Source organism: Rhinoraja longicauda, chromosome 8 (assembly GCF_053455715.1).
Source record: "Rhinoraja longicauda isolate Sanriku21f chromosome 8, sRhiLon1.1, whole genome shotgun sequence".
NCBI classification, from domain to species: Eukaryota; Metazoa; Chordata; class Chondrichthyes; order Rajiformes; family Arhynchobatidae; genus Rhinoraja; species Rhinoraja longicauda.
In genome coordinates, this window is record NC_135960.1 from 42,019,442 (window position 1) to 42,031,756 (window position 12,315).

At 41.6% G+C, this 12,315-nt stretch overlaps 1 protein-coding gene across 4 annotated transcripts in view; it reads right to left on the bottom strand.

Moving 5' to 3' along the window:
* LOC144595881 (islet cell autoantigen 1-like protein) overlaps positions 1-12,315 on the bottom strand; it is a 90,062-nt gene that overhangs the window by 24,186 nt on the left and 53,561 nt on the right. For all 4 annotated transcript variants that reach the window (XM_078403716.1, XM_078403715.1, XM_078403714.1 and 1 more), the window contains 3 exons: positions 9,592-9,717; positions 1,825-1,923; positions 112-200 (listed from right to left, as the gene is read on the bottom strand). In XM_078403716.1, the coding sequence (XP_078259842.1) occupies positions 112-200; positions 1,825-1,923; positions 9,592-9,717 (314 nt within the window). The remainder of the gene's footprint in view (positions 1-111; positions 201-1,824; positions 1,924-9,591; positions 9,718-12,315) is intronic.

The following is a 12,315-nucleotide window of genomic DNA, read 5'->3' on the forward strand; positions in this document are numbered from 1 at the left end:
AATCCCTCTGTACACTGGATTTATTGATAAACATAGGCTTTGTAGCAACAGTGAGGTACGGATACTTTCAGCGAATTTCTCTGGTTTGCAATCACATGAATATTTACTTACTTGTCTACATTAGATATGCATTCCTTCTCTTTCTCCTTACTCTTGATAAGATCCTCTTTGGTCAGATGATCAAAAGGGTCCTGTAAACTCTGCATGTTTATAAGAAATAATCAACACAACATGTGTGAATCGGTTATTGGCTACAAACTACAAGTGGACCCAAAGCAAATTATTCCTAAACATGATACAGCACAAAGCAACAAGCACTGGTGAACACTACTATCTGCAGATTCCCCTCCAAGTCACACACCATCCTGCAATGGAAAAATATAATCATTGCTCATGTTATTGGGTGTCAACCTGGAACACCCTCTGCATCAGCGTTGTGGGAGTACTTTCACCAGAAGGATGATACCAGTTCAAGACTCACTTCAAGGGCAATTACAAATAGGCAATAAACACCAGCCATACCCTCAACCCCAAAAGGTTAAAAAAACATGAGCCAAGTTAGACCGGGTGCTTTCTCAGTTATCAGTTTATCAGGTGGCTCATGATTGAAGAATTTTGGAAACAACTACTTGTATATCTCTTTGTCACCTCTTCAAAGAGCCCAGGGTGCTTATCCATTCATTTAAGGTTTTTCCGCAAAATGGAGATCATGCTGATCAGGCATGAAGAACTGCCAGCCAAAAGCACACTGTAGGTCAGAGTGTTCTGGACCTTCATGTCTGATGCTGCAGGTCAGAAGGATGGCATGTTGTGGAGGACAGTTGGTATGGCATTTGTCCGTGCTCCCCACCACTGAACTCAACACAACAGTAGTTCTGTAGTGCACCGAACAGCCAGACGTATTTCACATCTGGCCCCGGCTTCATGCAAGATGTTGGCGCCAACCATCATTTGAATGAGATTGCTAATCTTCACTAAAATGATAAGGGAAATAAAGTATGTATTTTATTTTAATTAATATTATTGTGACTATATAATTCACATGTTGAATGTGATTTTAACTGATTTTTATTACGAACAAATTATTAAATATTTATAAATGCCTCCTTAATGTGAACTGTACATTCCTTTAAAAAGCATGGATGTAAGCCATCCAAGCCAGGGGTTTCTTTGTACTCGGGGTTGCATCTATTTATTTAGTATTTCTCCTCTTTTCATTTAAAATGGGTTTATTTAATTTATAATCTCTTCTTTGATGTTATATCCAGTTGATCCATTCTCAGCAAAGCAAAGTAATTATATACATCCTGTGATTTTATCCTAATCATCTTAGTTCCCATCCTGAGTTTTCCCTTTTATGTTTCTGCAGAATAATTCAATCATTTGTTTGATGCTCCTTGATAGCTTGAATTTCATAGTTACACTTCACTTTCCCAATTTATTTTATTTGTCTCCTGACCACTTTTAATTTTTACTTTAATTTCTTCCCATGTCATTATTTATCCACAGTATCTCATTTCTCATTCATGCTAAATTTGTTCTTAATTTTTAAGATATCCTTAAAAATCAAATTCTGAAATGACCACCGATGGGCTAGGTGGGATTCCAGTCATGAGTACACAAACGCTTCCAGCTATCAACCCTGTATGTAATAAGCCACAGTGAGAATGAGGCTATTATCTTGATGAAATATAACAAGTTTATTATTTTTGCTATTTTAATGGGTTGGAGAGAAGACTCAGGGGGCATTCTGTTAAGAAGTAAAATGGCTGGGGGTTTGGTGACGAATTAGCTTTGTTTGGCTGAGTCTTCTTTCCATCTTACCTTAAGTGCGGAAAATGTGTAAGGCTGATAGCCCTTGAAGGAATCATGAATCTGTGACATCATGCAGGCGGTTCTCTCCCAGAAGTGAAGTAGTGTACTCTAAATCAATAAAAACAAGAAACATTACTATTAGATGCATAGGAAAAGGGCCAAGGACACTGAAGAAAAATAAGGAGAAAAGCTGCATGTTGGCAGTGTGGGGAATGGCAGCGTCAAACTGGACAAATTACCATTCACTGCACAAAGATGATACGTTGCTGAACAGAAAATAATGGTGGCAGAGTGGGAGCAGCAGGGAGGAGAAATGAGAGTGAATTACCTCTGAGTAAGATGTATTAACAATGCCATTTACAAGAGTGAATGCTCGTCTACTAAAGTAATAGGTTATGCCAAGGCAGAGAAGAATATTTTTAAAGATTAGAACAGAAACAAATGCAATAGACAGCAAAAAATATTTTTTAATAACTAACAATTCTCAATAAGACTTCGAGGAGTACATGGCTCTACGTAAGACAAAAAGATAATGGGGATGTTGGTATTATGGCTGCATTCTGGATTACTGATCCAGTGGTCTGGACAAACGCACAGAAAACAAGTTCAAAGATTAGTCTGACAAGCTAATTTGAAAAAGGATATTCTTCAGTAAAACCTTCGGGACAGAATCTTGGCACTTACACTGTTTGGTGGAGGTGTGCAGTCACTCGAGGAGAGACCTTTTGGCCTGTCATTTCCGTGCTGGCTTTTTAAAAGATTATTTGTGCTAAGTCGCACATTCTGATATTTGTCTGAAGAAAGGCCCAATGCTGCCTGACCCACTGAGTTACCCCAGCACTTTGTGCCTTTTAGTCAACCAAAATCTGCAGTTCCCTGTGTCTCTATTCGTCTGCCTGGTCCAGCTGTTGTTGAAAAGGCCATCATTTGTTGTGCATCACTAATCACCCATTAAACACTGATGATGAAATATCCCTTTCAACCATACAGACTGCATGATTGAAGTATTCCTACAGCTATTAGAGAAACAATACCAAGATTTGGACCGAGTGATTAAGGATGGTAACATACTTCTCAACCAGTTTGCTGAGCAACTTGGAAAGGAATTTGGATGCAGTAACTTTCCTGCCTGCTGCTCGAGGTGGTTGAGGTCACAGGCTTAGAAGATGCTGCAAAGAGTTCTTGATAAGGTTGCAGCAAATTCCTGCTGATAGTCTGTTCTTGCAGCCATAGTATTTAATGACCTGATTCAATTAAATTTCATGTTGATGTAAGAAATATTCAATGGTGGTAATACTATTGGTCATCAATGAGAGGCAGTTGGAGTCATAGAGATGTACAGCGCAGAAATGGACCCTCCAGCACCCAATGTCTAAGGCAACCTTTTTGTCCTTTTATCAATTTATTAATTGCCCGCATTAGGCCTGTTCATGTCCCTGTTCAAGTGTTTCTTATTAATAGTGATAGTGATTGTGTCTGATTCCATTACTTCCTCTGGCAGCAAGTTCTACATATTAGCCATTATTGTGTAAAAACATTCCCCTCAAATTTCATTTAAAGCTCTTTCCTCTCACCTTAAATCTACGCCCTTGTTTGTCATATCCTTAGTAGATTTAGGAGCTGTCGTAAAGCAATTGGCCAAGAGCCTGTTCCGCCACTCAATAAAATTACAGCTGATCTAATCATGGCCTCAAAAACAGATGCCAACTATCTCCACATTCTGTCGACTTCCTTGTGCTTAAAATGTGCGTTAATCTCCACCATGAATATAATCAATGACTCTCCCTCCATAGCTTTCTGGGGTAGAAACTGCAAAATAAAAAAATCCTCATCTCAATTTAAATGGGCAACCCCTTATTCTGAATCTATGCTTCCTAGTTCTAAATATCCTTATCAGGAGAAATATCCTCTTGGCTTGGACCAGTGAACAATCTGGTCCTGAACTCCTCCAAAACAAAGGAACTTATAATTGACTTTAGAAAAACCAGTGTAGAATACGACCCACTCTACATCAATGGGGTCTGTGTGGAAAGGGTACCCGCTTTCAGGTTCCTGGGTACGCACATCGCAGAGGATCTTACCTGGTCTACCAACACCATCACCACAGTAAAGAAGGCACAGCAGAGACTCCACTTCCTGAGGATCCTCAGGAAAACCAACCTGCAGGAGAAGCTCATGTTGTCCTTCTATCGCTGCTCCATTGAGAGTGTGCTGGCATACTGTATAACCACATGGTACGCCAGCTGCTCAGAAAAGGACAGGAAGGCCCTTCAGAGGGTCATCACGACGGCCCAGAAGATCATCGGCTGCTCACTGCCCTCCCTGGAGCACCTGTTCAGCCTACGCTGCCTCAGTAGAGCAGGCAAAATAATAAAAGATCCATCCCACCCCGGCCACCGTCTGTTTGTTCATCTGCCCTCTGGTCGACGTTTCAGGTCGATCAAATCCCGAACAAACAGACTTAAGAACAGTTTTTACCCCAGGGCCATACGAGAACTGAACACTACCTTTGCACTAGGCAACACCGTTAAAAAATCTTGTACTTAATATAATTGTATTTATGTATTTATTTGTTTTTGCATTTATTGCATATATGTTTGTACGCACCGTCAGGATTGGCTATTTTTTAATTTCGTTGTACTCGTTGCAATGACAATAAATGAATATTATTATTATTATTATTATTATTATTATTATTATCCTGTCAATTCCCCTCAGAAACTTGTTTCTATAAGATCATCTCTCCCAATGGCACACCAACACCTCTACTTCCTGAGGAAATTCGCCATGTCTCCAATGACTCTTACAAACTTCCACAGATGCACCATAGAAAGCATAGTCGGGTTGCACTACACTTCATACTGCCTCCTAAATGCAACCAACATAATCAAAGACTTGTCCCGCACTGATCATTCCTTCTTCACCCTTCTGCTGTCTGGTAGAAGTTTCAGAAGCTTGAAACGATACAGCACCAGACTCAGAAGTAGCTTTTTCCACACCATTATCAGGCTTCTGAACGGTGCGACCAAAAGCTAGGGCACTGTTTGGTGCACCTTTACCCCACTGAGAACTTTTGACCTTTTTTAAGGTACTGATGCGCTCCAATGCGTTACAATGATGAGAACTATATTCCGCACTCTATATATCCATCTTTGCTCTATTTATTGTACTTGAGTTTGAACTGATTGTATTTATGTATGGTATACCTGATTTGTTTGAGTAGCATGCAAAACAAAGCTTATTACTGTACCTTGGCACACGTGGCAATAAAAAACAAATCCTAAACCTTTCTCCTAAAAGTCAATGACTGTAGGCTCAACCTGTTCAACTGCTCTTCCTATCTCAACTCCCTCTTCCCAGGAATTAAATGAGTGAACGTTCTCTGTTTTTCGTCCATTGTATGTCCTTCCTTAAATATCGACTCTGAAATTTATGCAATACTCCAGATGCAGTCTCACCTGTGATCTGAAAAGTTGCTTTAAAAATTCCCTACTTTTATACCCCACACCCCAGGCCAACATTTCATTGGCCTTTCTAATTATCTGCTGCACTTGTATGTTTGTTTTCAGTGTTTCATTCACCGGGACTCCCAAATTCCTCCATATGGAACATTTGGTAATCTCACTCCAGTTAAATGATGCTTTTGTTTTTCATTCTTCCTTGTGATGTGGATGACCTCACACTCTCCTCCCACTATACCCCGTCTTCCCCCTCACGACTTATCTCGGGGTCCTTGTGTACTTCTCGAAATTAGTTAACCCATCTTTTTTGGTATCATTAGCAAATCTGGTACAGTACAATGGAGAAACAAGGAATTACCGATGCTAGTTTACAAAAAATGCTGGAGCAAGTCAGCTGGTTAGGCAGCATCTTCGAAGAACATGGATGGGTAATGTTTCAGATTGAAATACCTTCTTCAGACTGATTGTGGTAGCTGTAGCTTCTGTGTCTCATAGTTCTGCTCTTGTTCCCCCTCCCTCCAGACGGAACAAGGATAGAGTTCCCCTGGTCCATACTTTTACTCCACCAGCCTTTACATCCAACACATCATTCTCCAACATTTCAGCCACCTACAAATTGATCTCACGACCAGTCACATCTTCCCATCTCCACACCTTTTCACCTTCCACTGAGATAGCTCGCTCTGCAACTCCTTGGTTGACTCATCTCTTCCCACTCAAACCACCCCCTCCCCAAGTAGTTTCCCCTGCAGCCGCAGATGTAACACCTGTCCCTATACCTCCTTCCTCACATCCATCCAGGGACTCCAGAAGTCCTTCCAAGTGAGATAGAGGTACACGTACACCCCCTCTAATTGCATTGGAGCAGACTTGATGGGCAGACTTGATGGGCAGAATGGCCTACTTCTGCTCCTATGTCTTATGATCTTACGATCTACTGCATCGGTGTTCTCGATATGCCCCCCTTTATATCGGCGAGACCAAATGTAGACTCATCGACTGTTGCGCGAAACACTTGTGCTCGGCCCGTCAAGGCCTGCTGAATCTCCCAGTTACTAACCATTTTAACTCCCCTTCCCAATCCAAAACTGACCTATCTGTCCTGGGCCTCCTCCATTGCTAGAGTGAAGCCACACTCATATTAAGAGAGTGAGGAACACCACCTCATATTCCACTTGGGTAGCTTACAATCTAATGGAATGAACATTGAATTCTCCAATTTTAGATAACTAACCTAGATACCTCACCACCCCCACCCGCCCCAGCTGGAATCACATTCATTCTCTGTGCCCTCCCCTTCCACCAATGCTCCTTCCTCAGGCTCCACAATTCGTACATCTTCTATCCTTATCTCACACTTTTTGTCTTTTCATCTCTAGCCCTTGTCCAACCATTGCCTATCTAAAACCCCCTCACCTGCATTGACCTATCATTTGTCCTGCTCCTCTTCTCTTCCAGCTTTCTCCCCCCCACCACAAACAGACATAAATGCCATATATCCCTGTTCTCCAGAGATGCTGCCTGACCCGTTGAGTTATTCCAGCACCATGTGTTTATTTTTTCTGGTGACAGTACACTCAGTCCCTTCTTTAATGAAGAGTAAATATTATAAACAGTTGAGGTCCCATCACTGATCCTCTGGCACACATTAAATAGTTACTATCAACTGAAAATATCTCATTTATCCCAACTGTGTTTTATGTTAGCCCTTTTCCGATCCATGCTAATGTATTCCCAATCCATGCACTCTTAGCTTGTGTGGAAAACTTAATAAATGCCTTCTGGAAATCCAACTACACTACATCTACCAGCTCACCTTTATCTTTCATGTTTGTTCCAACCTCAAAAAACATTAGCAAATTTGTCAAACATGATTTCCATTTCATATAACCATGTTTCCTCTGTTTAACTTTCCTGAGGTCATAAATGTTCTTTTTAATACTGGATTCCAGCACACTCCCAATGGCAGCGAGCCAGATCCAGCTTTCCCAGTCCTCCTTAACCAGTATTGTTCTCATATCATTATAATTAGTTCTTTAAATTTTGGAGTACAGTGCTCTTTTCAGCAATATTATAATCACTCTTTCCTGGGGATTCATTACAATGAGATCATTATTTAATCCTGTTTCATTACACATTACCAGATCTAAAATAGCCGCCTTCCCAGTTGGTTTCCCAGTGTATTGCTTTGAAAAATCATCCACATATTCAATGTGAATTCATCCTCAGGGCTACCCTTGGTCATTTGAATTGCTCAAACTATTTGATAAACAAAATTGCCCATTATTATTGCAGTACTTTCTTACAAAGCCCCCATTATTTCTTAATGTATACTCTGTCCCACGGTATAGCTACTGGGACCGATGTACTATATTCCCACCAATCTTGAGGACTGTGGAAAGCTAGGGAGGAAATTTCAAGTGCCCTGGCTGGGATTTATGTGAGTCGTCCTTAAATGCGGATGAGGTGCCAGAAGACTGGAGGGTGGCAAATGTGCCTCTATTTAAGGCCTGCAAGGAAAAGCCTGGGAGCTACAGGCCAGTGAACCTAACATCTGTGGTCAAAAAGTTACTGGACAGTATTCTGAGGGATAAGATATATATGCATTTAGATGGCTAAGGGCTGATTAGGGAGCGTAAGCTCATGAGAGCGTAAGATCGTGTCTCATGAATCTCTGTTTTTTGAAGATGTGACCAAAAAGATTGATGAAGGCAGAGCAGTAGACTATATGGAATTCAGCATGGTAGACTACTCTTGAAGGTTAGATTGCATGAGATCCAAGGAGAGATAGCTGACTGGATAGAAAATTGGCTTCATGAAGAAAGCAGAGGATAATCGTGGAAGATTGTTTATCGGACTGAATCCTAATGAGGCTTGGATGCCGCTGCCAGGGGGAGGAACAAAGGAGGACCCGGCATGGTGGGTTCGCCGGGAGGGAGGGGGGAGAATAATGGAGGACCCGATGTGAGTGGACCATCGTGAGATAGGGGGAATAACAAAGGAGGACCTGGCGTGGGGGGATCACTGGGAGGGAGCGGGAAGAATACTGGAGGACCCGATGTTGGGGGGCCACTGGGAGGAGGGGGAGGTGTGAGGGGCGTGAACAATTGTGGACCTAGCACAGGATACTTTGTAATTTTGTGGGCGGCCTTTATGTGGCGACTGCTGCATACCTTGGGTATGCAAGCAAAGAACTTCACTGTGACTTGTCACATGACAATAAAGTATTCCTTCATTCATTCATTCAGGACATACACCATGAATGGTCAGATCCTTAGGAGTACTGAAGAACAAAGGGACCTTGGTATGCAAATGTAAAGAGCCATGAAAGTGGCAGTGTAACATGGTCAAGGAGGCATACGGAATGCTGACCTTCATTAGTCAGGCACTGAATACAAGAGCAAGGTTATGCTCCATCTTTATAAAACATTGGTCAGATCTCAAATGGAGTACTGCACACAGCTATGACAACCATTTTAAAACAAAAATGCGATAGCACTGGAGAAGGTGGTGCAAAGGGGCGGCACGGTGGCACAGCGGTAGCAATGCTGCCTTACAGCGCTTACAGCGCTGGAGACTCGGGTTCGATCCCGACTACGAGTGCTGCCTGTACAGAGTTTGTCCGTTCTCCCCGTGACCTCGTGGGTTTTCTCCGAGATCTTCGGTTTCCTCCCACACTCCAAAGACGTACAGGTATGTAGATTAATTGGATTGGCATAATTGTAAATTGTCCCTAGTGTGCGTAGGATAGTGTTATTGTGTGGGGATCGCTGGTCGGCCTGGGCTCGGTGGGCCGTAGGGCCTGTTTCCGCACTATATCTCTAAAACTAAAATCTAAAGATGTGGAAGGAGATTCTGCGATATTGCCTGCGATAAAAAGAGTTTTAGTTATGAAGAGAATCTGGAGACGCAAGGCCCTTTTCCCTTGTAGCAGTTAGGAGTTTAAGAGGGGACTTTATTAAGATATATAAACCTTTGAGGGGGTAAAGACAAAGTAGATTGCAGAATTCATTTCCTCTTTCAGAAATGAATAAAGCTAAAGGATATAGATTAGGGTAAGAGGTAAGAGATTTAGATGGGACCTAAGGAGGACCTGTTTCACCCAGAGAGTGGTGAGTACCTGGACCACAATGCCAGAGAGTGAGGTAAGCAGAGTCGCTGTCAGCATTCAGGAGATGTCTAGATGAGCATATGAATTGCCTAGGCATTGAAGGGTATTGACCAAGTGCTGGAAGATGGGACTGATATGGATGGGTGCCACTGACAGTGTGGACATGGGGGCCGTAGCCTGCTTCCATCTCTGAAACCTCCTTACCTGGTAAGCAGCAAGTGACTGGGAGAGCAGGTTGCAACGACTCGCTCCAAGCAAGTCCACTTTCTGACACACGTCATTCTTTAGTTTGTCAAACTGTATCTTTGTATTCCGCACTTGGGCCTGAACCTGGAGTTGAAACACATCAACAGGGCACTCTTAATCATTCACTTCAAAGGAATAATATGCAGACATTCATAAAAATCACAATTGTGAGGTGTATTTCATTTCCAGTAACATTCCCCTCTTCTCCTGAAATAGAGGCCTTTCATATTGTGTTGTGCCCTCACCAGAGCGGTCATAAGTAAGCCTGGTTAATGGCAACAGCGGGACATTTAACAGAAAGTGCATTACATATCATCTTGTCACCTGGCACCCACAATTACTAACAGGGGACATGTTGAGCTCTTGCAAGCAATCATTTACAAATACACTGAGGGTTAACCGCAGAGACCCAATTTCTGGCACAGCTATGGTCCACCATCAAAAGAGACGACTTTAATGCCTGTATCAGATTTAGATTTATTAATTCTCAAGCGGAATGCAAGATCTGGATAAAGAAATAAAATGACTTCAAAGGCCCAATAAATTATCTTTAAACCCAATGACATATAACTTCAAATAATTGTGTTGTATTCAAACACTAATTTAAACAAAGTACTCTCCTTATCTGAGCACAATCATCTTAGAGGCAGTAGCTGTGCAAATTTAAGACATGTGCTCAGCATATCAATAGTGCCTACAGATGATTTTGTTTCCTATCAGAAAATAAACATGAATTAAGAAAATAAATATGAAAGCTGAGAGCATGCTTCACAATCAGAGACATGTTTAGTATTCCAAAGGCATGATGCAAATTTCTGGAGTAAAAAACCAACAGGAATCTCATCGGTTGTAGGAGCAATAAGGAATAAGGAATGGGAGGAAGATAAGCAAGAAATGTTTCTTACCGGTACAGGCTTATAACCTCATCTTTTCTGTAACCTGTTAGCCAACAGGTTCATTTATAGTTCATCATGTTTAGAATCCCCCCACCCCACCAGCTGCTTGGTAAGACATATCTTTTTAACCATGCTTTCAGTGATATATCCTAACATCTGTGATTTGCAATCAATTTTGTGTGATAACATGACAATAACATCTCTCAGAGCATCTTAAGTCAAATGTACTATCTAAATGTGAGAAAGAAGGAATACCAATAGCCATTCATTTATGTGTGATCTTTCCAATCTCCCACTCGTTAGTCAATAGTTGTATGCTTTAAGTCTATGTAATTCATCTAGTCAATATAAAAAATCTCTCATAGCCCTACAAAGAATTGCAGTATTTCATAAATAGCTGTGAATCAAAACATTGGTCCTAGTATCTGTTTACTGCCCATTTGACTAATGGGACTGACTGTGGGACTGTGCAATACAAAGCTCCTGTGCCACTAGTTCTGGTTGACCATTTCTGCCATGGCTGAGTTCTCACCATTCCTTATTATTCAATTTATAAATAAACACATTTCAGACTGGCAGTAAAAAAGAGATAATTTAGTTTGCGGTTAAAGCTTTGATCACGTTTTACACCTCGCCCCAGACCTCGACTATCTCCCAGTGGCATGCTACCTACCTGCCCCACATCAAGCTCTCTGAAAGTGACTGATGGAACTCTATTTCTTGCTGCTCAACAGTGGCAATACTAAGGAGCAGTTGGATGGAAAGACCGCACATAAATGAATAACTATTGGTATTGCTTCTTTCATTACCTCAGCACTCACCTCAGCATTGTTCACACAGAAGCATACACTTAACTATAGCCGTTACTTCCTGAGGAAACTGTGGTGATTCAGAATGTTATCAGTGACTCTTATAAACTTCCACAGATGTACCATAGAAAACATACTGTCGGGTTGCAGCACAGCTTGGTTAGGGAACAACTCGACACAAGACCACAACAAATTGCAGAGAGTTGTTAATGTAGTCCAGTCCATCACACTGAACAGACTTCACACCATTGATTCCATCTACACTTCATGCTGTCTCCAAAAAGTAGTTAACATAATCAAAGACTTGTTCCACCCTGGTCATTCCTCCTTCTCTCTGCTCCCATCTGGCAGAAGGTGCAGAAGTTTGAAAGCACGCACAACCAGACTCACAAACAGCTTTTCCCCCTCTGTTACCAAGCTTCCGAATCGTCCTTCCATAAGCTAGGGTACTGTCCAATTCACCTCTACCACATTCTGGATAGTGGACTTTGGCTATGGAACTGATGCTATGGAACTGATGCACTCCAATACGCTACAGTGCTGAGAACTATATTTTGCACTCTGGATCTTCACCTTTGCTCTATCTATTGTACTTGAATTTGACTTGATTGTATTTATAAATGGTATATAAAATCTGTGGATTGCTTGCAAAACAAAGCTTTTCACTGTACCACATGACAATAATAAACCTAAACTGTCATCTAAACCTGATGCAGAAAAGGCAGAAGCCAATTTGCAAATGGCAAGCAAATCCACAGACAATCTGTTTTAGGAGAGGAAAGGGGTTAGACATTGACACCAGGGAAAATGTATTTGTTCTTTGAGAAAGTGCGAGGGGATCTTTTACATCCTCAAATGTAACCTTGTTTTAATATTGCATCCAAGAAACTTCCAAAGAGCTGCAGTGTAAGTGTTGGCCGGAATGGACTGATTCTGGGTCAATCAAGGTGGAGGCCTTTAAAATGTGAAAAAAGTTC